Raw genomic sequence first — 21,777 nt, 5'->3', positions numbered from 1 at the left:
GGAATGAAGAATGGAAACGGGGGAAGAGTGATTCCCCACCACCGCCACCAGAAAACTACGTTTCCCAGCGTGCTGAGGGTTGTCGAGTGTGTGACGTCGCTCCGTCTGTCAGAGTTGGATTTTCGCGCGAAAAAAATAGAAAGGTTTGCAAAGCGGCAGAGAGAGGGAGAGAGAGAGCGATATCGACGTTGCAGAGGCTCGTGCAGGTAACGGTCGCGTGCAGGCCGCTGAAGGAACCTTCGCAACGAGGGGGGAGGGGCGGGGTAAAGTTTTGGCGGGAATTCACTGGGCAGCGCGAGACAGAGAGTGCCCCCCCCTTTCGCGAGGGGGGGGAATGGCGGGAATGTGGCAACCCCTCCCCCCACCCCAGTTCTCCAAGGAGGCGCCCCTCATCTGCCCCTTTTTTCTTCTTACTCTTCTTACCAGGGACCCAAGAGGCCGTCGGGTATTATTCTCTTTGGCTCCCATCACCCCCACCGTCACCTCTGTTAGAGGTGGCTGCTGAGGGGGGCGGCCTATACCTTTCACCTCCTCTGCTCCTCTCAGTGGATTGGGTTCTTTAAACGAAAAACAGTTTATTCGTTCGTTGTTTGTCTCATTCGCCGTTAGGAGGGCGGCGTTTTTCTATCTCTCCCCTCCCCCCCCCCCCGCACGCCTTTCTTCAACAGAAGGTGAGGCGACGTTTGTTCATACAAAATGAAGGGGCTCAGGCAGAGATACTGTTGTGCCAACAAGGGCCAACTAGCCTCTTCCTGGTGAAAGAAACAAATCCTGCCACATCCGGAGTTCTGTTTCTTGGTCATTTAAAATGTGGCAGAACACGAGAAATTAGATAAAACTGTGGGGCACGTGAGCGTCACCATGGACGCCTGTTTGGGTGCTGAGGTTCCTGCGCTTTCAAAAGTTAGGAAGGAGAGGAAAGCCTCTCCTGCTGAAGTTTCTCCTTTTCCACAACTTTTAAAGGCACAGGGACCCTGTCCCTGCTTTCTATCAGGCAACATATGTAGCAGCTGCAAGGAATTTTCCCTACTGTGTTTTTTGTAAGTCGATTAATCTTAAGAGGTCTAGCACTTCTCTGCTATGCAGCTGAAACACAAGGATGTTCCTCTGGACCCTGAAAAAGACATGGCACCAGATAATGTAGCTTCTCCACTGTCCCTTTTGCTTCACAGGTCTTTCCTTTTTTTAGGTTACATGCTCTTGGCTGTGTAGTGCCACAGGAAGCGTTTCAACATAATTTCTTTTTTAAAAAAGAAAGCCTTAATTTCACACACATATCTTCAGCAGCTGCCATCCCCTTCTATCCTGTCCTGTGGCACATAGTACTACGAGGGATTTACAGGGGGACTGCACACACACACACACAAAAATTGTAGTTGGGGTGTTTTATGCACAGTTGAGTAAAACAGTTCTAATCCATGTTAGTGACGGGGGATATAAAATCATTAGCCAGTACAGTAGTCGTTCTTGATTAGTTCACTATATACATGTATGATTACGTGTAGAAGGGTGCACAAGTTAGCTGCATTCCCCCCCTTTCCTATTTAAATTCATTTTAGTCTCAAGGACTACTGGGGCCAAGTGACCCTACAGGAAGTGTTCTCCTTCTTTTTCCTAAGGTGCCTTTGTCAGTTCTTCGCCAACTCCATCCTCTCTTTTGGTGTACCTAGCGAAAGGGTTGTGGAGGCTCACAGCACTGTCTCTCAGCTGACAAAGTTTGGTGCATCCTAGGAGGGAACTGGAGCTGTAACTGTAACTGTGGAAACACTGTCTTGTGAACCAGACAGCTGTGTCTCATAAGACTAGCTAGTCATACTACGCTTTTGGGTTTCCTCCACAGTACAAGTATGTATGTGTGAATGTTTGAGGTGTTGTGTATACTCCGTAGCATGCTCCCACATATATATATATGTGTGTGTGTGTATATATACATTTCTAATTGTCATATCACAATGACTTGAAATGGATATCAACACTTAAAGCAAGATCATGAAAAATATAAAGTACTGCATCTTGAGATGGATTAATATTTATACTTTATTTGCCTGAGCTTTAAAATCAACCCAGATGAGGTGTTTCCATACTTCTGGGAGTAGTTCAGGCTCGAACTAATGCATGACTTGTTTGTTCATCTGCTTCTTCTTTTCATTTTTATCAGCTATAGCCCATGAGAGGATAGAATCTAACAACCTGTTCCATGAACCCGACTTGTGCTCTCTTTGCCTTGCGGAAGTGGCCAGTCGAGTTGTTATTCTGACAGCAGGTTCAGTACTACCCTTATGCAAAGCTCCACAATGCAAAGCACTATAAGGTAAGCATCACTTTGGAATGTGGGAATGAGGAGAACTTTTCCCTCCAAATGTTCAAACATAGAAATTGGCAACTTGGGGAAATGTTTCCTTGTCAAATATTTTTTGCTGGGCTGAACAGTGTGATCGTTCTTTAGAGCAGGTATTGTCAGCCTTTTCAGACCCAATACCCGCTTTTAACCCAGACATGCATTTGGGGACCCATTTCTTAATCTTTTACCATACATTTGCACGTTGGTAGTTTTCCTGTAGCAACCCACCTTAGATCAGGCCACAACCCACTAGTGGGTTCCAACCCACCAGTACTGTGTGCATAGTTCTCATTCTCCCTATTTTTATCCTCACAACAACCCTGTGCGGTAGGTCAGGCTGAGAGAGACTAGTTGGCCCAAGGTCACTTAGTAAGCTTCATGACTGCATGGGAGGACTTGAACCCTGCTCTCCTAGTTCCTAGTCTGCCACTCTAACCACCACTGACTTGCCATGTATCATCATGCGTACTATATCTGCCTAAGATACCCATGTAATAATATGTGACTCTATTGGGTATTGGGGGGAGCTATTGGCTTTTTGAACAGCCAGAGGTACTGATCACCTCAGTCCTGTTGTTGAAAGAAGTGGGTGAACTCTGCCGCCAGGAGTAGAGGAAGATAACAGACATAACCATATTTATTTGTATCTGGGCAGATCATTCTTCCAGCCCCTGGCACAAACAAAGCCAGGAAAAGAAGCAGCAGAGAAGAAGCACCTGGAAGAGGAGCCTGCCCCCAAAAGGTAAGTCACATTGGGGTATGCACTGGTATATGGACAAAACTGTACACTACTCCCCTTTTTAATGCAGTTTGAAACTCTCAGGATGCAAAATTTTCACAGAATACCAGATTCCACACATGCACAATAAAATCTGCTGAAGACCAGTGCTTTTAAGTAAGAGCCTTTTGGTTTTACTCTTACAATGCAGTGCTACTTTGGTTCTCAAACTTAATCCGTTCCAGAAGTCTGTTCCAAAACCAAAGCGTTCCAAAACCAAGGCACGCTTTCCCATAGAAAGTAATACAAAATGGATCAATCCATTCCAGACTTTTAAAAACAACCTCTAAAACAGCAATTTAACATGAATTTTACTATCTAACGAGACCATTGATCCATAAAATGAAAGCAATAATCAATATACTGTACTATAAAATAAATAAGACAGTATTGTAGTTGATAAAAATAAATATTACTTTTTTTCTTACCTGCACTGATGATAGTCATTGTTTGGATGGGGGACTTTTATCCATTTCCACAGTCACAATCCATCAGTAGCTGAACTGGGTTCCACACAGTCACAAAAACAAGTGACCTGAAAAATCCTCAAAAACAAAAATGCAAAATAAATAGCAAAAACAAAAGCGCCAAACTTAATCTATTTCGGAAGTCCATTTGACTTCTGAAATGTTCAAAAACTAAGGCACATCTTCTGATTGGTGCAGGTGCCCTGGAAACAATAGCCGACAGCTGGGTTTTCGGCGTTTAAGAACCAAGGCGTTTGAGAACCAAGGTACCACTGTATTTTCTCAAAATATTTAAAATGCATTTAATGATATTAGATAAATACGCATGAAGAAGTACAAATTAGGAACAGTGTTAATGTAAAACAATTTTATACTTCCAAGCAGCACTTTTCAATTCTACCACGTTTCTCCCTCAGAAGTAAAGAAGCTTTAATTGCTGCTATTACATTTATATCCCACTTTTTAAGATAACAGATTTCTTGTTGAAGCTAAAATGAAATTTAAAGAAAAACCAAAAATACTGTTCAGCAATCCAATATGGTCATTATCTGTTTAAATATGAAATATATTTTTATTGGTTTGCTATTTTAATTTTCGTTATAATTATGTCATGGGTTGTGTTATGTTATTATAGAGTGGGAGCATTTATCATTCCAACACTGAAAAGAGTTGACCCTCTTAGAAAGTTGGTAAGGAACTGTATCATGTGATGGACAAGAGCATTCCAAAGCAGTTAGAATCAGTTAGGAGAAAGCTGCAATCCAATAAACTCTTGCCCATCCATAGGGCTTAATTCTGAGTAGACAAGTGTAGTCCAAGTAGCATGAAATAAAACAGGAGAATATGGAAAGAGAGACTTCACAGGTGTTTTAGTGTCAGGATTTAATGTAACTATTAGCATGAACAAGTTTGTTTGTTCTTTTATTTACTGTTTGCTTTTTCACTTTTTATGTACAACTTCCTTGACATTGATATAAGAATCAGAGACCCAGGGTGTACATTTTGATTTAATTATGTTTCAAATATTAATGGCATCTAATGCTTAGAAAGATAGAATGCATCACTGAATAGTTTTTATGTGTGGTTCCTGTGTGCCTATATTTTATAACCCCTGTGCTCTCTAAGCCATAAACAAAAAACCCTATCTAACCTTGAAAGTTGCACAAATGGTTATGTTGTTCTAGTTAACATCAGAGTGTAAATCCAAACATCTCCATGAAGCTTCCTGAAATGTCCCAGGGACAAGGGAAGTTGAGATAGGAACTGGAATGTAAACAACCCTTCTGAAGGCCTGGTTGCCAAGGAAATGGTGATAGAAATGCAACATTTGAGACCAAATAGCCAGGACACTCTTGGGGTATCTCAAGGTGTTTGCAGGGGTGAATATATAGAACCATATATGTTTTACTTGTCGTGTAACCTTTCTTGATGTATGTAGAAGGATGTTTATGTTTTGAGAATGCTTAGGTGTTTTATGACTCTTTGTGTGCTGTGCCTATAAAACACTTGTTTTAATTCTTCTCATGGCAGACCTTCTTAAGTGGTGGTTTGACTAGAATAGCCGCATTAATTTGGTCCTTTTGCAATAGTATCTAATAAACTCCAAGTCCCTAACTGGATCTGCTGAATCTTGCTGTAATTCTCTTGATTCCGTGTTTTATTTAAAAGTTGTCCCCTCACCTGGGTAACAAACAAGTGGTGTAGAAGTAAATTCTTGCCACACCATCAATTCTTTTTACCTCTTCACAATGTGCCTGAAGTATAATTGCTACCTAAACCTCTCTACTAGAACTTTTGCTCCTGCTCTTTGCTGATGGCACATAAACTAGAATGGATTTTGGAATGAATCCAGCTCAAAGAGTCCACATTAGGGATGGATGATTGGATTGTGCATACATGGGAGAGCCTGTATGGCATAGAGGTTAGAGTTTTGGATTAGGACTGTAGAGATCCAAATTCAGATGCCCATTCAGCAATAAAGGTCACTTCATTAATTTGGGCCAGTAATTATCTCTCAGCCTAACCTACCTTATATGGCTGTTGTGAGTATAAAATGATTGAGGAAGACTATGTTTGCCAACTTGAGGTCTTTGGAGGAAAGTTGGGGTTAATAATAATAATAACAGGTCCAGTTGTTCTGTTGCTAAGCAATCTGTCTCTTTTCAGGAAACTTGTAGATTCCGAACCACAGGTAAATGGTACAACACACCATGCAAATTCCCCAGTGAACACAGCAGCCCCAAAAACCACCTCCATTATTAAAAGTGAAGAGGATTCTGGGAAACCAAAACAAAAGGATACAGAGGCAGATAATAACAAGCAGGTAGGCCCCCTTTCTGACATGCCCTGATCTTCGAATAACTATTCATGCAGAAATCAATCCATCTCTGAAAACTAGTTCAGGTCTTGCAGCCCTGGTCTTTTGGGTGTAATTTCAGTTTCCAGCAACTTAGTGTATTTAGGGTGCCCTGGTTCATCACTATGTATAAAGACTGCTACATCCCCCTTTTACCCTCAAAACCACATCCTTTGTAGTGCCTCTTTCATTTCAACATTAAATTGATTCTCAGGTAGTTTTCTTGTCCTGCTGAGCCCCAAGAATGCAACACTTTTATTTGGAGTTATTTCTTCCAACACCTTTTTACTGTGCAGTTCTGCCTTTTTAGGTTTCTGACTGTGTTCCTGAGCAAAAGATTCCTGTGCAGAGCACCTCACAAAGCACCAGCCCAGCTACCTCTAATTCTCCCTCACCCACCTACATTCCCCGGCGCAGAACAGGTAGGTACCCAGCCATTTGGTCATCAAGAGCATCCATAAAATCTTAGGTTTTTTCTTCTTCTGTATATGATAGTATAGTGGAATATTGACCTGGCTCTTACAACTTTCACCTCTCTGCTATAAGACTTCTTTAGTGGCATTTGTTTTGAAATTATTCTTTAAACACATTAGAAAGTAAGTTTCTTTGAAGTTAGAGAGGTTTAGTTCTAAGTAAGCATGCACTGTTTAGAATATGGGCTTATTGATCAGTGCCACTTCTAGTTCTTTTAGCTGCTTGGAAAGACTGTTACATACATGCACATCACATATTTAAATTCCCTAATTTCCCGTGTTACACATTTGAAAAATTAAGATGGCAAGGATGGATGGACCCACAACTTGCAATAAAATAGTTTTTCTGATGCAGCAGGGCAGGTTGAAATCACAAATGTGTTGAAAAGTTTCTTGCACACTTTAAAGTAATAGAATAGCTTTATCACCAGGCTGTTTCCTCTTAATTGGAGAAATGTGGCTCTGAACAGAAGGACAACTTGCAGTTTGAGATACACATAGGGGATTCATTAGATTCCAGAGCATGGGGAAGTAGTTTTCAATCATAGCAATCCTAGAAAAATGCAAAGAATTTTCAAATAGTGAATGCAGGCAAAGAAAAACTGGAACTAAGGCTTCCAACATGGTGTTCTCTAAGGCTTCCCTTAAAATATTTCACTTCCCTTTCAGCAGCCTACCATCTTAACCCTTTTGGGAAAATTCCCTCAGGCTAACACATCAGTGTGTGGTATTATGGCTAGACAAGTGCAGAGACAGAATCCATAGGACCTGAATATCATTAATGTCTGTGAATATGACATTCCATTGTTCCACCCATATCCTAGTTTAAGGTGACATTTAGCTCCTAGGTTTCATATCTCAGTTTGGCTGAGGGGCTAGTGAGGTGACAACTAACTCTTACTTTAGTTTGTACCAACAAGAAATTATCTTAATTGTTAAGAAAATTGTAGTGCCAATTTGTCCATCAGCAAGACTTATCTCTGCCTTCAGCACGCAAGCAGCTCCCTAAACGTAAAGCAGAGGAAGAAGTCATTAACCATGATAGCATCCAGCAGGAACATTGTACCAAAAGATGGAAAGGAGATAATGAGGATGGAGAGGGTGAGTACTTTCTGATGCCTGGTTGCAAGGCTGAAGAAAGGTACAAGATGATATCCAGATATCCAGACTGAACCTTCTTTGAATTCTGTTAGACCTTGTCTTCTCCTTCTTGTGTAGACACAAAAGGGGAGCAAGATGAGGAGTCCATCAAGACAGAAGACATGAAAGATGATAATTCAGAAGTGGTGCAGGTAAAAATTGAGCAAGATGCAGAGGAAGAGACAACACCAGCACCCCCTAAGCCATCCAGCATGCCCATCTCTAATTTTTTGGGTGAGCATATGGTAGATGCAAATATTCATGCTCAAATGATAGTACTTCTATTAGATCCCCACTGAGAATGTTGTGTGGGAATGTATCCTTCTTGTGTAGGCACAAAAGGGGAGCCAGATGAGGGGTCCATCAAGACAGAAGAAATGAAAGATGATAATTCAGAAGTGGTGCAGGTAAAAATTGAGCAAGATGCAGAGGAAGAGACAACACCAGCACCCCCTAAGCCATCCAGCAAGCCCATCTCTAATTTTTTTGGTGAGCATATGGTAGATGCTAATATTCATGCTCAAATGATAGTACTTCTATTAGATCCCCACTGAGAACGTTGTGTGGGAATGTATCCATGGCCCCATTTAGAAACCACTATATTATGAGAGTTTTGGATTCTTGAAAATATAGGATTTTTTAAAAAAAAATTAGTCAGAATGGTTGTGAAAGGAAATTTGAAAGGGATTGGCAAAGAACTGTGTGGAAGAAAGAATACCTTCTACACCAGTACTGTGCTGCATAACACAGAGATAACAGATGCCAGGAGGTTTGTGGGTCTCCCTCTGAAGACTGTTTGGAAACTTCAGCTGGTGCAGAATTCAGTGGCCAGGTTGCTCACTGGGGCAAGATGGCTTGAGCATATAACACCAATCCTGGTTCGACTGCACTAGCTGCTATTAGCTTCTGGGCCTACTCAGGACCACAATACCTCAAGGTCCGCCTCTCCCCATATGAACCAACCCAGACCCTGCACACTTCATCTGAGGCCATTCTTCATGTGCCTCCTCTGCAAGAAGTCCAGAGGTCAGCAACACAAGAACTGGCATTTTCTGCAGTGGCTCCTCATTTGTGAAATGCTCTATCCAGTGAGGCTCACCAGGCCCTATTATTATATATCTTTAGGTAACAGGCAAAAACTTCCATTTATAACCAGGCCTTTTTCACTTTTAACTATTTGTGGTCTTTTAGAAGTGAGTGGGATGTTTTTAATGTATTCCTCTTTCATCTTGGTTTCAATGTATCTATGTGGGGTTTATTGTCTATTTGTTGGATTGGAAGTTGCTTTGGCGAGATAAAGCAACTGACAAATTTAATAGAATAAAAAAGGAAAAGGAAAAATAAGAAGTTATTCTGAAATCTCACTGTTGATAGTCCAACAAGGGGCTAAGATTCTGGCCTACTGCAGAATGCTTCCAAAGTCTTAGACTTGGTCCCAGTACCTCCCAAGTTTGTGGTAATTCTCATAAATTCATCAGTACTCCAAAATAGTTGTTCTGCCTATGGAGGGAAAATGCCACTTTTGTCTCATTTCTGCCTTATAGCTCCTCGGAAAGCCTCTATGAAGACAGAGAAACAAGAAGTACCGGTGATAGGAGGAATCATGCCTGCACCAAAGAGCCTTAATGGCCACGAATCCAATAGCAAAACTGACTGGCAAGTGATCAGTGCCATTTGAGGCACTATATTTCTTTTGTGTTACCACCAGGTTAGGACTCTAGAGTAGCATGCAGGAATTCATACAATTGGCAGCCACTCTGTATGGAAGCAAGCTAGTTTTTGCTCACTTGGGGGAGTTGATTGGAGGGAAAACCAAAGGTAATGGTAGCAGCACAGTAAGAGAGACTGTAAAGTGTTTTGTCCACAGGAAAAAACCACCATAGATGACAATAAATTCAAATATTTATGTTTTGGACTGTATGGGAGCCCCACAATTGTACATGTTATGTTTGTTGTTTCTAACAACTGTAATGATGGTGATAAGAAGTTAGGGCTGGCAGACAGTACCTTGACAAACTTTGAACTTTCTGTTTCACTGTTTGTATAGAGGAATTGGTCTATGTTTCTGCTCATTCCCAAGTAAGGAATCCCACCACAATCACCCTTCATTCTTACCCATCTTCTCTCCTGCATAAACTAGGCATACTTTGAGAATCTCCTTGTCCAATGAGACAGTTGAATTGATGGTTGTGGTCAGTGCTTTCCCCCCCTAGAAAAATAGGTACTAGTACTCACCATGAAGCTGTTACAGTAAGTGTCACTTTTTAACAAAAAAAAAAAGGAGAGGTGTCGGTAATGTGTACCCTTGAGTACTCCCTGAAATTAAAGCACTGGTTGTGGTCATTATTGGGCCCTTCATTCACTTGATGAGTTGCTAATTTTACTTAGTTGTCTTCTCTGTTCCTTCTCACATTTGTGAAGGCTATCCCTAGAGCTTTGATTAGCTTAGTACTGATTATAAGAAAAAGCTAGTAACTCCAATCCCAGACTGGGTAAAGAATGTCTGGGGAAATAATATGTGTTGACCTAGGTCTTGGCTGGCTTTGTGGGAAGAGTTGGGGTTGTTAATATTTCTCAAGGTGCCATTGAATTCCACACCCTCAAGTATCTAGTCACATGTGGGATCTAAAATGGTTTTGACTATATTATTTTTATCTTTTTCTAACTAATGTGTATTTAGTAATGCTAGAAAGTTTCAGCTCTTGTCAGCACTAGTTTGTCTAAATAAGATTACCAACTTTGAACCATTTTTGATCCTATCAGTCTGTCTTTAGGAGAGATCTATAAATAACCACTTGCTTGTGCTGAGCCAGAAATTAGCATCAGAAGATGGAGAATTATTGTAAACAAAGTAACAGTGGATTATGCATGTGCAGGTGAACTAATTTATTTTAAGAGAAAAAGCTTAATGGTTTGAAACCTTTGTGGACTTATTTGCTAAATTCCCTGAACACATACATGATGGTCACAGTCAAACTGCATGCCTATTTCCTACTTTTATAGTTCTGCCAAGCCATTTCTTATGCTTGAACCTACAAATTACAACCCAATGAAGGGAAACTATCATCCTGTAAACGATGCTTGTTGGGGCCCTGGCCAGAGGTGAGTGCTGCTGGGGTGGGGGCATTTATGTGTGACAGAAGGCTGTTAGTCTCAACCCTTGTTTCCATAGTCTACCTTCATACACCCCTTATAATCCAAGAACTAGAGAGCATAGATAACAAGTGGCTAATCTGTGACCCCCAGGTGTTGTTGGACTCCCAACTCCCATCAACTCCAAGCAGCATGGCCTATAGTCAGGGAAGATGGCAGGCCAGCAACATCAGGAAAGCTAAAGATTAGCCATCCTATTTGGATTGTCTGTTTTCATGTTAGCTACATTCATGCTTGACCATAGAATCATAGTGCTGAAAATTACTGCATTGATCATCTAATCCAATTCCTGCCCTGGGGTCAGATTCTAAACGGCCCAAAAAAGCACTCTTGTCATTGGTTTGTCGCTCCATGTTGAGGTGCTTTGCTTTGGTTGGAGGGGAAAAGTGGCTTTCTTCTATGGTGTATCTTGGTTTACTTGTTTCAGTCAATGCAGAAAGTGGATGGACTTTTTGGTATGACTTAAGGCTTTTTAATACTCATATTCTATGACCACAGCCCTTGCAAGGCAATGTAAAAGGTACAAGAAAGCAGCAACTGACTGTTGCCTGATCCTTATTTAGCTACATGGCTCTGAACCAGTGTCATGTTCTCATTCCTCTGACAGGGTACCATACCTAGCAGTAGCTCGTACCTTTGAGAAGATTGAGGAGGAATCTGCCCGGTAAGGTCACTTTCTAGAATTCATGGAATGAATAGGGGTAGCGTTTTATCTGACCACAAGCTGTTCTAACACGCTTCTGATCTATGTTGCCAGGTTGAAAATTATAGAGACCCTGAGCAATCTTTTCCGTTCTGTGATTGTTCTGACTCCAGAAGACTTGCTGCCCTGTGTCTACCTCTGTCTCAACCGGTTAGGCCCAGCATATGAGGGCCTAGAGTTGGGCATTGGTAAAACCATCCTCATGAAAGCTTTGGCTCAGGCCACAGGTGAGTTTGCCCAGTTACAGTTACTGCTAATCTCCAGGCATTCAGCACCAATGTAATAATGGCTGCCTCTGTCCTTATCTAAATGATGAGACTGTCAGGAATTCATAAGAAATTGGCGATTGAGCTAAACCATGGTGTTCATGATCATTGTGGTCCTTCCTTCCTTCTGTAGGTCGTAATTTGGACCAGATCAAGGCAGAAGCAGCAGAAAAGGGAGACCTGGGTTTGGTTGCCGAGAGTAGCCGCACTACACAGGGTACCATGTTTGCCCCACCCAAGCTTGGTGCTGCTTCTGTCTTTGGCAAACTTCAGGCCATTGGGCACATGACAGGAAGCTCTGTAAGTAATGGATGATTGGGCACAGATGGTCAGGGACAAGAGTCAAGAGAAAGCATTGGGTTATCTGGGGAAGGAGCAAGATTGAGGTCAGGTTAAGCCTAAAGCAGAGACTTAGAACCTCCAGCACATGGGTCTAATTTGGCCTGCTAGCCCCTTTTTGTCAAGCCACACTCATCTGTGGAGCATGTAAAGACCTGGCTTAGCCAAAGGAGGTTTGCTATGGTTTGTGCAATAGGCTTTGCAAGACCTGACCACCAGTGAAACACTTTGAAAGGAGCTTTGCAACCAGTGCACTTTCCTGCACAGTTGGATTTGAAACTGCAGGCAAAAAAGATCAGCTGATGTTATAACACCAGATGATTGACAGGTGGATCATCCTTCCCACCTACCAAATTTGTCTTACACAGTGGAGAGATATAATAATTCTGGCCCACCATCCAAATCTAGTTCACCACCCCCAAAGCGTTTCTCCTCTAATGTGCATTTGGTACAACTTATCTGATGTGATATTTTCCAAGAAAGCACAGATAATGCTGTGCTAAAGGAGTATACATGTGTGGTACGAGGGCTCTCAAATAGTACAAGGATTCTAAAGCAGAGGGTTTTTCTCTGTACTTTTAGATTGGGCTGTTCTTATACTACAAATCATACAAAGGATAGGTTCCCCAAGGGAACATAGCTATAAGCTAATATCTGGGAGGGGAGTTGTAAAAGCATTAACTTGAACACAATTTTTGTGAGCTTGCTATCTTCATTCATTCATTCATTTAAAAGCATTTCTAAGCTACTTAATATTTAAAAATCTGTAAGCAGTATACAAAAATAGCATAAAAACAATTAAAAGCAGTAAAACAGCATTATAAAAAGAGGAGCAGTTAAACACAGGTATTCAGAAACATCAGGGTCCATTCTTTCAGGTCAGTGAAAGCTGGGCAAAAATACATGTCTTCACATTATGTCTGAAGCAACCAAGATATATGCTTCATGTATGGCAGAGGAATGGGGATTCCACTGTATTTCATTATATAACACTAAAAAAAGTTCCTGAAGTGTGTGCCAGGTTGCCCTTCCCTCCAGATGCATCTCAACATTAACTCCCATTTGTGCCCCTTTTAGTCAATGAACAAGAAGATTGACATTATCAAGACTTTGTTTGTTGCTTGCCGCTATTCAGAGGCTCGGTACGTTGCTCGGTGAGTGAGATATAACTTCCTCTAGTGTGCCTCCTCTCATATCCTCACTTTAGCACCTCCATACTGCACCCCTGTAACATTCTCTTCCCTAAAACTATACTGTAAGTTATTTCTCCCACTCCTATCTTACCCGTTGGTTTATTGTTGCCATACACCACCCTATTTCTCAGTCCCCACTCCTAATATCCCTGCTTCCAACAAACACAGACCTATTCATACAGAGTTCTCATAGAGCCCTCAATTCCAGCCTTGTAATGTTACAATTGGGTTTTTTTTCTTGTATCACAGGTCACTAGAAGGAAAACTGAGGATTGGGTTAGCAGAGCAATCTGTCCTGTCTGCTCTGGCCCAGGCAGCATCACTCACTCCTCCAGGACAAAGTGAGTTCAGGATATAGTACAGCAGTGAGGGTTGGAGCTGTGTTGTGTTGCAGCTGGGAATAGTTAGTGTCCAATGTCAAGCATTTGGATGTTGCATGTAGGGAATTTGGTGCCATCCACAGGACAAGAGTATTGTGTATTTTGCAATTGGTCAGAATTAAATGCGATAAATGGGTATCTTATTTCCAAAGATGAGATTTTGTAAGAATGTGGAATTTGAAGCTTTGAGACATGGAGGAGAATGAATAGGAGAAAGACAAAAAGTTGGCCATGAATGATACGGAACTTTGCAATATATTTAAGCACGCTCAGCTTCCCTTTGTTTCCTGATCTGTTTCCAGATACTGTCTATGTATAAAAACTTCCTTGTTATCTTGCAAGCTTAAGGGTTAGGAATTAAAATTGAAAACTGTGTTTAACAGATTCTGTATTTTTCATAGTGAAATCATAAACAAAAAGGCACATCCCAGCTACAGGGACCTTAGCAGTTTATATGTGAGCCACTGGGAATAGATATATTTCTTCCCTCTATAGAATTTCCCCCAGGAGTTTTGGATGCTTCAAAGGGCAAGTCTGCAGAAGTGCGCAAAAACTGGTTGGACGAGAGAGCATTGATTGTTAAACAGGCCTTCTGGTGAGTAACATTCTGCTTAAATGTTCAGACCCAATTGTTTTTCATCTGTCCCTAGTTCTCTGTCTTCAGAGGCTGAAATAGCTAAAGTTTCAAAGAGCAATGGGACCTCAAGGAATATCAGATCTTTTTGCTCTCAGCCACATGTATGTGGGCCTTTCCAGACTAAAATAAATAAGTGTATCCATTCTGGGATGATAAGAATAACCATGTGTGGTAAAATAGTAATCGTGGGCACTGTTAATCTGCTAGTTTGCATTTTATGTGTAAACTCAGCCTACCCCACCCAGTGCCTAAATCCACTCCTTGTTCTGCGGAGGGAAGGGGAGAGGGTTGCTCTTATTGTATTGTAATCAGATTGGAGTGCAAATTATCAAATTAGTAATAAAATGTGCATTTTTCTCACGTTAGCCTTTCTTTCCTACAACCTGGAGCCTGATAGAACTTTCTGCAAGAGCAAATAAATGCCAGAGAAGACATACATAGCCATAGGGAGTGCTGCATGAGTAGTGCTGGCTTCTGAATCAGCAGCCTAGCGCTGCAAGCAGTACTACTCTTTTGCAAGATCTTGGCTTGGAACCAAAGCCTTAGCAGAAATCTTAAGTCATTCTGGCTTACTTTGTTTTCAGTGAGCTGCCAAATTATGATACTATAGTGCCTGTCCTTCTGGAACATGGTGTGGAGAGTCTGCCTCATCACTGCAAGATCACACCAGGTACCTAGAACATTTGTCTTGTGTGTGGAAGGAAATTTAATGTATTGCTTTCAGCAGAGTGTTTACCTCTTTTCCAGAATTATTTATTTTCTTACAAGGAAGAGGGAATCTTCTGGTGGGTTGGTCCTCCCTCTCACACCAATATGCAGGGCTATTCAAATTAGCTGCAATACAAGGGAGAAAGTCCCTCTCAGTTCTAGTCCTGCCTCTGATCAGGGTTCGGCTAGCTCCACCTTTTTTGCTGCCTAGATTTTTTTGTCCTTCTCTCAGTTTTCTTCTGAAAACTGTTAGCCAGTGCAAAACAAAAATTTCTAAAAATCATATGCTTTTATTTACAGAAACAAAATAAACCAGTTTCTAATCCTCTTGGTTGTGGGTGTATATTTTAAAACACAGATGTTGTCTATAACAACAGTAAGAAGTGATTCTGTCATGCATGACTTCATGTTTTGGAATCTCTTAAGTTGGGAACTCCATACTTAAATTGGGAAGAAATAATAATAATAATAAATTTATTACTTATACCACGCCCATCCAGCTGGGTGTCCCCAGCCACTCTGGGTGGCTCCCAACAGATTATAAACAGAATAAAACATCAAACATTAAAAGCTTCCCTAAATAGGGCTGCCTTCAGATGTCCTCTAAAAGTCAGATAATTGTTTATTTCCTTGACATCTGATGGGAGGGCATTCCACAGGGTGGGTGTCATCACCGAGAAGGCCCTCTGCCTGGTTCCCTGTAACCTCACATCTTTCAGTGAGGGAACCACCAGAAGGCCTCGGAGCTGGACCTCAGTGTCTGGGCAGAACAGTGAGGGTGGAGACGCTCCTTCGGGTATACTGGGCTGAGGCTATATTAATAGGGGGGGAAATGTTGAGCTTCCCTTGCCCCTTTCTTCTCCATTACCATCATATGTTTCCTGAATCCTGTTCTTTTCCATACAAGGATCTCTGTCACTTTCCCTTCCAATGACTTGCTGATTAAACTGTTGTTGCAAATCTCAGCTTGTGTACTTTTCCCACAGGGATTCCACTGAAGCCCATGCTGGCTCACCCAACAAGGGGAATTGGGGAGATATTAAAGCGATTTGAAGAGGCAGCTTTCACCTGTGAATACAAATACGATGGGGAGCGAGCACAGGTAAGGATGCTAAGGATGCATGGTGTAAGGCCAAAAAGGGGGATCCACCCTTTTCAATTTGTAGTTCAAGCTCATCTGTTTCGTTTCTCACAGATACACATCCTGGAGAATGGAGAAGTGCACGTCTATAGCCGGAACCAAGAGAACAACACATCAAAGTACCCCGACATTGTCAGCCGTATCCCCAAGGTGCAGCAACATTTAGAAGTATGGGGTGAAGGGAGTGCATAACTAGGAGGGAACAGAATGTGGTGGAGGCTTGCTAGCACAGGGTCACCCAGCTACTGGGTCTCAAAAGGGTAGCTAAGCTAAATCCACTCCCTTGTTCAGGTAAAAAAGAGCACTGTGCAATCGTGCATTTTGGATGCAGAAGCTGTGGCCTGGGATCCTGATTCCAAACAGATCCAGCCATTCCAGGTACTCACCACCCGCAAGCGCAAGGTAAGTGGCCTCTGCTGGATTGTTTTACAAAAATATTAATCAGGTATGGTGCACACCATAGTTACAATGAGATGGATTATGTTTGGATTGGGGAAGGAGGGTATTGCATGTGGGAGTTGTGGCTTTGGGAATAAGAGTACCTTCCATGAATAAATTGTGCGGCATATGTAAAGAAGATTTCTCTTCTAGCATCTGTTAGTTGGAGTGTGCAAGAGACGTGAGGAAAAAGAAAACCAATAAGCAGAAACATTTCAAAGAAATTTTCCTGTGAAAATATGTACCTTACTTTCCCTTTTCTCTGACTGCACCTTTATTCTCCAGGATGTAGAGGCCACAGAGATCCGAGTGCAGGTTTGTGTGTATGCATTCGACATGCTCTTCCTTAATGGACAGGTAAGTGTATCCAGTATTACCTGGATCTTTGGTGCTTTCAGTCATTTGTTTTCCTGATGCCCTGCTTTAGACCTTCCTCACCCCACTGGAGTCCCTGTTCTGTATCTGCCTTTCAAAACGTGTAATTCTGCATCTTTCCAGTCTCTAGTCCGGAAACCCCTATCTGAGCGCCGGGCTTTGCTTCATGATTCCTTCAATGAAGTTGAAGGCCAATTCCTGTTTGCAACCTCCATGGACACTAGTAACACTGATGAGATAGCAGACTTCCTCGAATGCTCCATCAAAGGTATTGTGGGGATAGTGGTGGCTCATTGTTCTCCTTGCCACTGTATTATTTCACATAAGAAGCTCTAGACTCCCGGTGAGCCCCCAGAATGAGAGGCAGTGTGCAGTCATGTGTAGGAGACCCAGGTTTAATTCTGTGCTTAACATGAAGCTCACTGAGTGACCTTGAGCCTGTTCCTCTTTCAGCCTAACCTGTTTTATGGTATTGTGAGGATAATAGGGGGAACCATGTGGACAGCTTAAAGCTCCTTAACAAAAGGAGCAGGATAAATAAATGTGCAATAGAGGTTGGGATAATAAGGATGGTTTGTCTCCCTCAGACTCATGCGAGGGGCTGATGGTGAAAACGTTGGAAGTGGATGCCACATACGAAATTGCAAAGAGATCTCACAACTGGCTGAAGGTGAGAACAGAATCCCAGTCCAGCTCGTAGTGCCACCTGGCAAAAGAAAGTCTGCTTTAACTCGACTGACCTGAAGCAGAAGTGAAGATCCTGCCCCCTTCCTTCCCCAAATTGGCTGTGCTCTTGTTGGAGGGAGGAGAGCATCTTATTTATTTTCCTCCTTGCTTCTTCATTTGAATAAAATGTCCTTATGAAATGCTGACAATGATATTATAAGCAAAAATTCATAAAAGCAACGTTATATACCTCAAATTCAGAATCAAAATTTGCATCATTTGAAAGTTCCAGACAAAGATACAAGTTCAGCCCATATGCCTGAACAGACAAGTTGCTCCACTTAGTAACTCTGTTTTCCATACCAGCTTAAGAAAGATTATCTGGAGGGTGTTGGCGACACCTTGGACCTTGTGGTGATCGGTGCCTATCTGGGCAAGGGCAAACGTGCAGGCGTATATGGTTGTTTCCTCTTGGCTTGCTATGATGATGATAGCGAGGAGTTCCAGAGCATCTGCAAGGTAAGGCATTCCCAGGATCACCCAACTGTTAAGGACACTTGGCTTAGTGGTGCCCTGTAGCATCAGGTGCACCTGGCCCGATACGTTAAAAAGTACTTTTGTTTGTTGCCGTTTTATAAGTTAAAAGGCAGGAGGGTAGATGAAAGTAGTCTGAGAAGTAAACTGAGTGGGTCTTGCACTTCCCACATCATGTCCAGCGCATGGGTTTGCCAGCTCTGCAAGGCAACACTTCCCTAACAGCCATGTTTCCCCTCTACTCTCAGATCGGCTGTGGATTCACAGATTACGACCTAGAAGAATTCCACACCTCTCTCAAGGTAGGAGCTTTTTTCTGCTCTGACAAACTATCCTCCTGTATGTCCCTCCATGCTTGGATACAGAAGAAATTCTCATTCCCCCCACCCCCACCTTATCGCTTTACAAGGAATTTCTATTTATGTGGAGTTAGGAGTGGCAAAGAAGGGAGCCCATCCTCCTTGGATCTGGCTTTCTGCCCTAGTCAACTATTTCTTGATTTATAGGGGAGAAACGCCAGTGTTCTGGGTCCTATGCCTAGAGAGTCTTAGTGGGCACCCAACCCTCAGCTATAAGTAGAGCCCAGAGGAAGATTGTGCAAACTCCTCTGGACTAGTCCATACAAATACTACTTATTCTAGTCTCTATATTGCAGGACTATGTGATTCCACAGCCACGATCCTATTACCGCTGGGGTGGAACAGCTGAGCCTGACCACTGGCTAGAGGCTCAGCATGTCTGGGAGGTGAGGTGTGCTGACTTATCCATTTCTCCAGTCCACAAAGCAGCAGCTGGTTTGGTGAGTGATTGATGGGCCATTGATTGTATGTATGATAATTCTACACTAAACCTCTCAAAACTATCCGTAGGACAGGCTTAGATGCATATACTTCACTTACCTGCTTTTTGTTCCTGAACTGCCCCACCCTGGAATAAATTTGTATGAAGGGCAGTACACACATACCTTGAATTAGGAAACTATTTTTTGTTCACATTAATCATTCTGATTAGATACACAGTGGGTAATGAGTAGGATGTAACTATTCAGGAAATCTTTTTAATGCAAAGTTCTCTGAGAACATTAATTCAGCATGCTATATAAAGGCACTGTTTAGGTTTTGTCACTGGAGAATCAAAAGACAACTGGGTGTAAAGCATTGTGCCAAACTGAAAACGTGCTAGTGAAAAACCACAAAACTTTATTGTCCAAACACAATCAAATGCTAACTAATTTTGATCACATACTCTTTTTTTCAGAGATTATGTGTTAAATAGGAAATCCTCATGGGATTTTGAAGCAATTGTTAATATGTAATACATTTTATTTGAAAAACATTCTAAATATATATATATATATGGTGCAGAATTTACTGTTAATTGCTATGTGTGTTTATAATCAAATGAACAACTAATGTGCTTCTATGGGTGCAGGTTAGAAAAAATAAATTTTGCAGAGAAGCTGGATTACACTTTGATCTGGCTGAAATCCATCACTTGGCTTTAATAATTTAAAGACAGGTAACGTTTCTTGGAAGATTACTTCATATTTAAGTGTGCTAACCTTGAAAGACCTTCAGCACCCTGTTTCTAGAAGCATCAATGCCAAAGTCACACATAAATTCTTATTTCTGGCACATGCTCGGTGAATGTCCTGACATCCATCATAGTTAAACTCTTCTGGGCTCTTCTGCTTAGAACATACAATTACTGTTGAACAATATTTTGCAGCTATTTACAAAGTTGTACTATTTGTCCTATTGGTACACCACACTATGTAATTTGTGGCAAGTTATATTTTATCCATTCAAATCATTATGTGCTGCCAAAATTGTGTTATAGTTTGTATACTACTGCACAGTATTGTGGAGTGTGTAATGTTTTACAAAGTTTTTCATCTTTTTATAATTTTGTAAAACATGCAAGTTTATTATGGCCAGTGGCTTAACACTGGCAAACATTTATTCAATGTTTCGTGAAATGTCTTGTTATTGGTGCTTCAATATATCAGATCAGTCATAATGTTGACTTTTAGAAAGACGTTGCAATTGGTCTGAGCAAATTTTTCAGTTCTGTATTATTGGTGTATTTCATGTGTTCCTCCTCAGACTTTTTTTCTTCTGCAGTGTATACATATGCATGCAGACATGGATAGAAAGAGCCCCACATATGCAGAAAGGCAGTGCCTGGATTGCTCCCAAGAGACCATGGCTTAGTTCTGGACAAGGAAAAAGTAGTCAGTGCTTCAAGTAATCTAGGCACTAAAATTTGCCTCTTCAGAATTAAAATAAGTATCGCATTGCAAAAACTGTATTGCAGAAGAAGGGCATATCCTATACTGTTTCTCTTCCCTTGCTATCCAAATCACCAAGTTCTGAAATTGGCTAGAACTGCAGATAACATATTTTGGGGGAAACTGCCTTGTACAAATAAGGCACTAAACTTCTGACCAGCAAGTCCTTCCACTGCAGGTTGATGAAGAAAAGGGCATCTCCCTCCGCTTTCCCAGATTCGTACGCATCCGTGATGATAAGAAACCAGAGGAAGCCACTGCCAGTACTCAGGTACAGTGATGGGAGGATACATATGTATGGGATTGTAGTCTATGGGTCTAATAGTCATTGTCTGTTTGCAGACTGTGCAGAGCCATCTCTTCCTTTTACTACTCTAGTATTCAATTTCTATAGACCGGCTAAGAAGCGGGTGAGGAGGGAGAAGGGATCATCTTCAGGTTTTCTTGCTAGATCTGTGACATGCAAGAGATTGGCCTCGTTTTTCTTTGGAAACATATTCAGTGGTACCTTGGGTTAAGAACTTAACCTGAAACTGTTCATAACCTGAGGTACCACTTTAGCTAATGGGGCCTCCTGCTGCCGCTGCGCGATTTCTGTTCTCATCCTGAAGCAAAGTTCTTAACCCGAGGTACTATTTCTGGGTTAGCAGAGTCTGTAACCTGAAACGTCTGTAACCCAAGGTACCACTGTACAATTTAGGACATTAAGGAACCAGCTCCCTCCAGAGATTTAAAGGTTTAGGAACACTGGGGAGTATTCTAACACATTCCTTCAACACAAGGAATTCTGCTTGCACAATAGGACTTCCTCCCTCTCCTCCCCACTATGTGCCACATGTCCTCCCCAGAGAATTAGGAGAACCCCCTAGAACTGAATTAGGGTGAATGTTCCATTGTGGAAACAGAAATCCTTGCGCTGACAGAATGTTCTTCATAGTGCTATGTTGGATTCCACCCACTGAAACTGTAGATAAGTACTAGGTAGCAGTGTGCAGGGTTACTATGGTGAATGGCAATGGAAAATGGACAGCTTTCCATAATATTTCTCTGGCTGCAGGTGGCTGAGTTGTACCGGAAGCAGCAGCAGATTCTGAATCAGCAATCAGTGGAAAAAGGAGATGATGATTTCTACTAATCCTATTCATCTGATTGTGAAAGGGTTTTTGCTGAACCCCTCTTGGAGTCAAGGTAGAACCTTGGTGCCCTCTTCAGACTTTATCTAATGAATGTACCCCACCCACTCTGTGGAGCTGTGGTAGAGATACAATGAGGCATGTTCTGATAAGGCCCTGCTGCTTTCCCAAATGCAGGCATATGTTGAGTTGATGGTCTGTTAATAAACCCTTGTATTTTTTGGTAACCGCCTGTATCATTTGCTGTGCTATCTTGGACTTTCACT

General features: G+C 41.8%; 1 protein-coding gene across 1 annotated transcript; it reads left to right on the top strand.

The window, feature by feature from the left end:
* Nucleotides 1-45: 45 nt before the first annotated feature.
* LIG1 (DNA ligase 1) lies at nucleotides 46-21,738 on the top strand. The gene is made up of 28 exons (XM_081887161.1): nucleotides 46-206; nucleotides 2,159-2,311; nucleotides 2,997-3,083; nucleotides 5,753-5,909; nucleotides 6,253-6,364; nucleotides 7,406-7,516; nucleotides 7,634-7,789; nucleotides 7,889-8,044; nucleotides 9,100-9,211; nucleotides 10,559-10,657; nucleotides 11,316-11,372; nucleotides 11,466-11,638; nucleotides 11,811-11,977; nucleotides 13,094-13,170; nucleotides 13,459-13,550; nucleotides 14,085-14,184; nucleotides 14,811-14,896; nucleotides 15,921-16,036; nucleotides 16,130-16,225; nucleotides 16,367-16,477; nucleotides 16,799-16,870; nucleotides 17,012-17,156; nucleotides 17,476-17,558; nucleotides 17,921-18,073; nucleotides 18,337-18,390; nucleotides 18,744-18,887; nucleotides 20,557-20,649; nucleotides 21,436-21,738. The coding sequence occupies exons 2-28, from the start codon at nucleotides 2,280-2,282 to the stop codon at nucleotides 21,511-21,513; spliced, it is 2,919 nt and encodes a 972-aa protein (XP_081743287.1). The 5' UTR covers nucleotides 46-206; nucleotides 2,159-2,279; the 3' UTR covers nucleotides 21,514-21,738.
* Nucleotides 21,739-21,777: the final 39 nt, after the last annotated feature.

This window comes from Podarcis melisellensis (assembly GCF_964234715.1).
Source record: "Podarcis melisellensis genome assembly, chromosome: 13".
NCBI classification, from domain to species: domain Eukaryota; kingdom Metazoa; phylum Chordata; class Lepidosauria; order Squamata; family Lacertidae; genus Podarcis; species Podarcis melisellensis.
Note: the sequence above shows the minus strand (reverse complement) of the source record. Positions and strands in the feature narration are given on the sequence as shown.

Coding starts and splice junctions, on each gene's coding strand:
- LIG1 (XM_081887161.1), top strand. CDS start 2,280: ATGCAAAGCTCCACAATGCAAAGCACTATAAG. Junction 10,658..11,315: donor TGTTGGGGCCCTGGCCAGAG/GTGAGTGCTGCT, acceptor TTCCTCTGACAG/GGTACCATACCTAGCAGTAG. Junction 16,226..16,366: donor TTGTCAGCCGTATCCCCAAG/GTGCAGCAACAT, acceptor TCCCTTGTTCAG/GTAAAAAAGAGCACTGTGCA.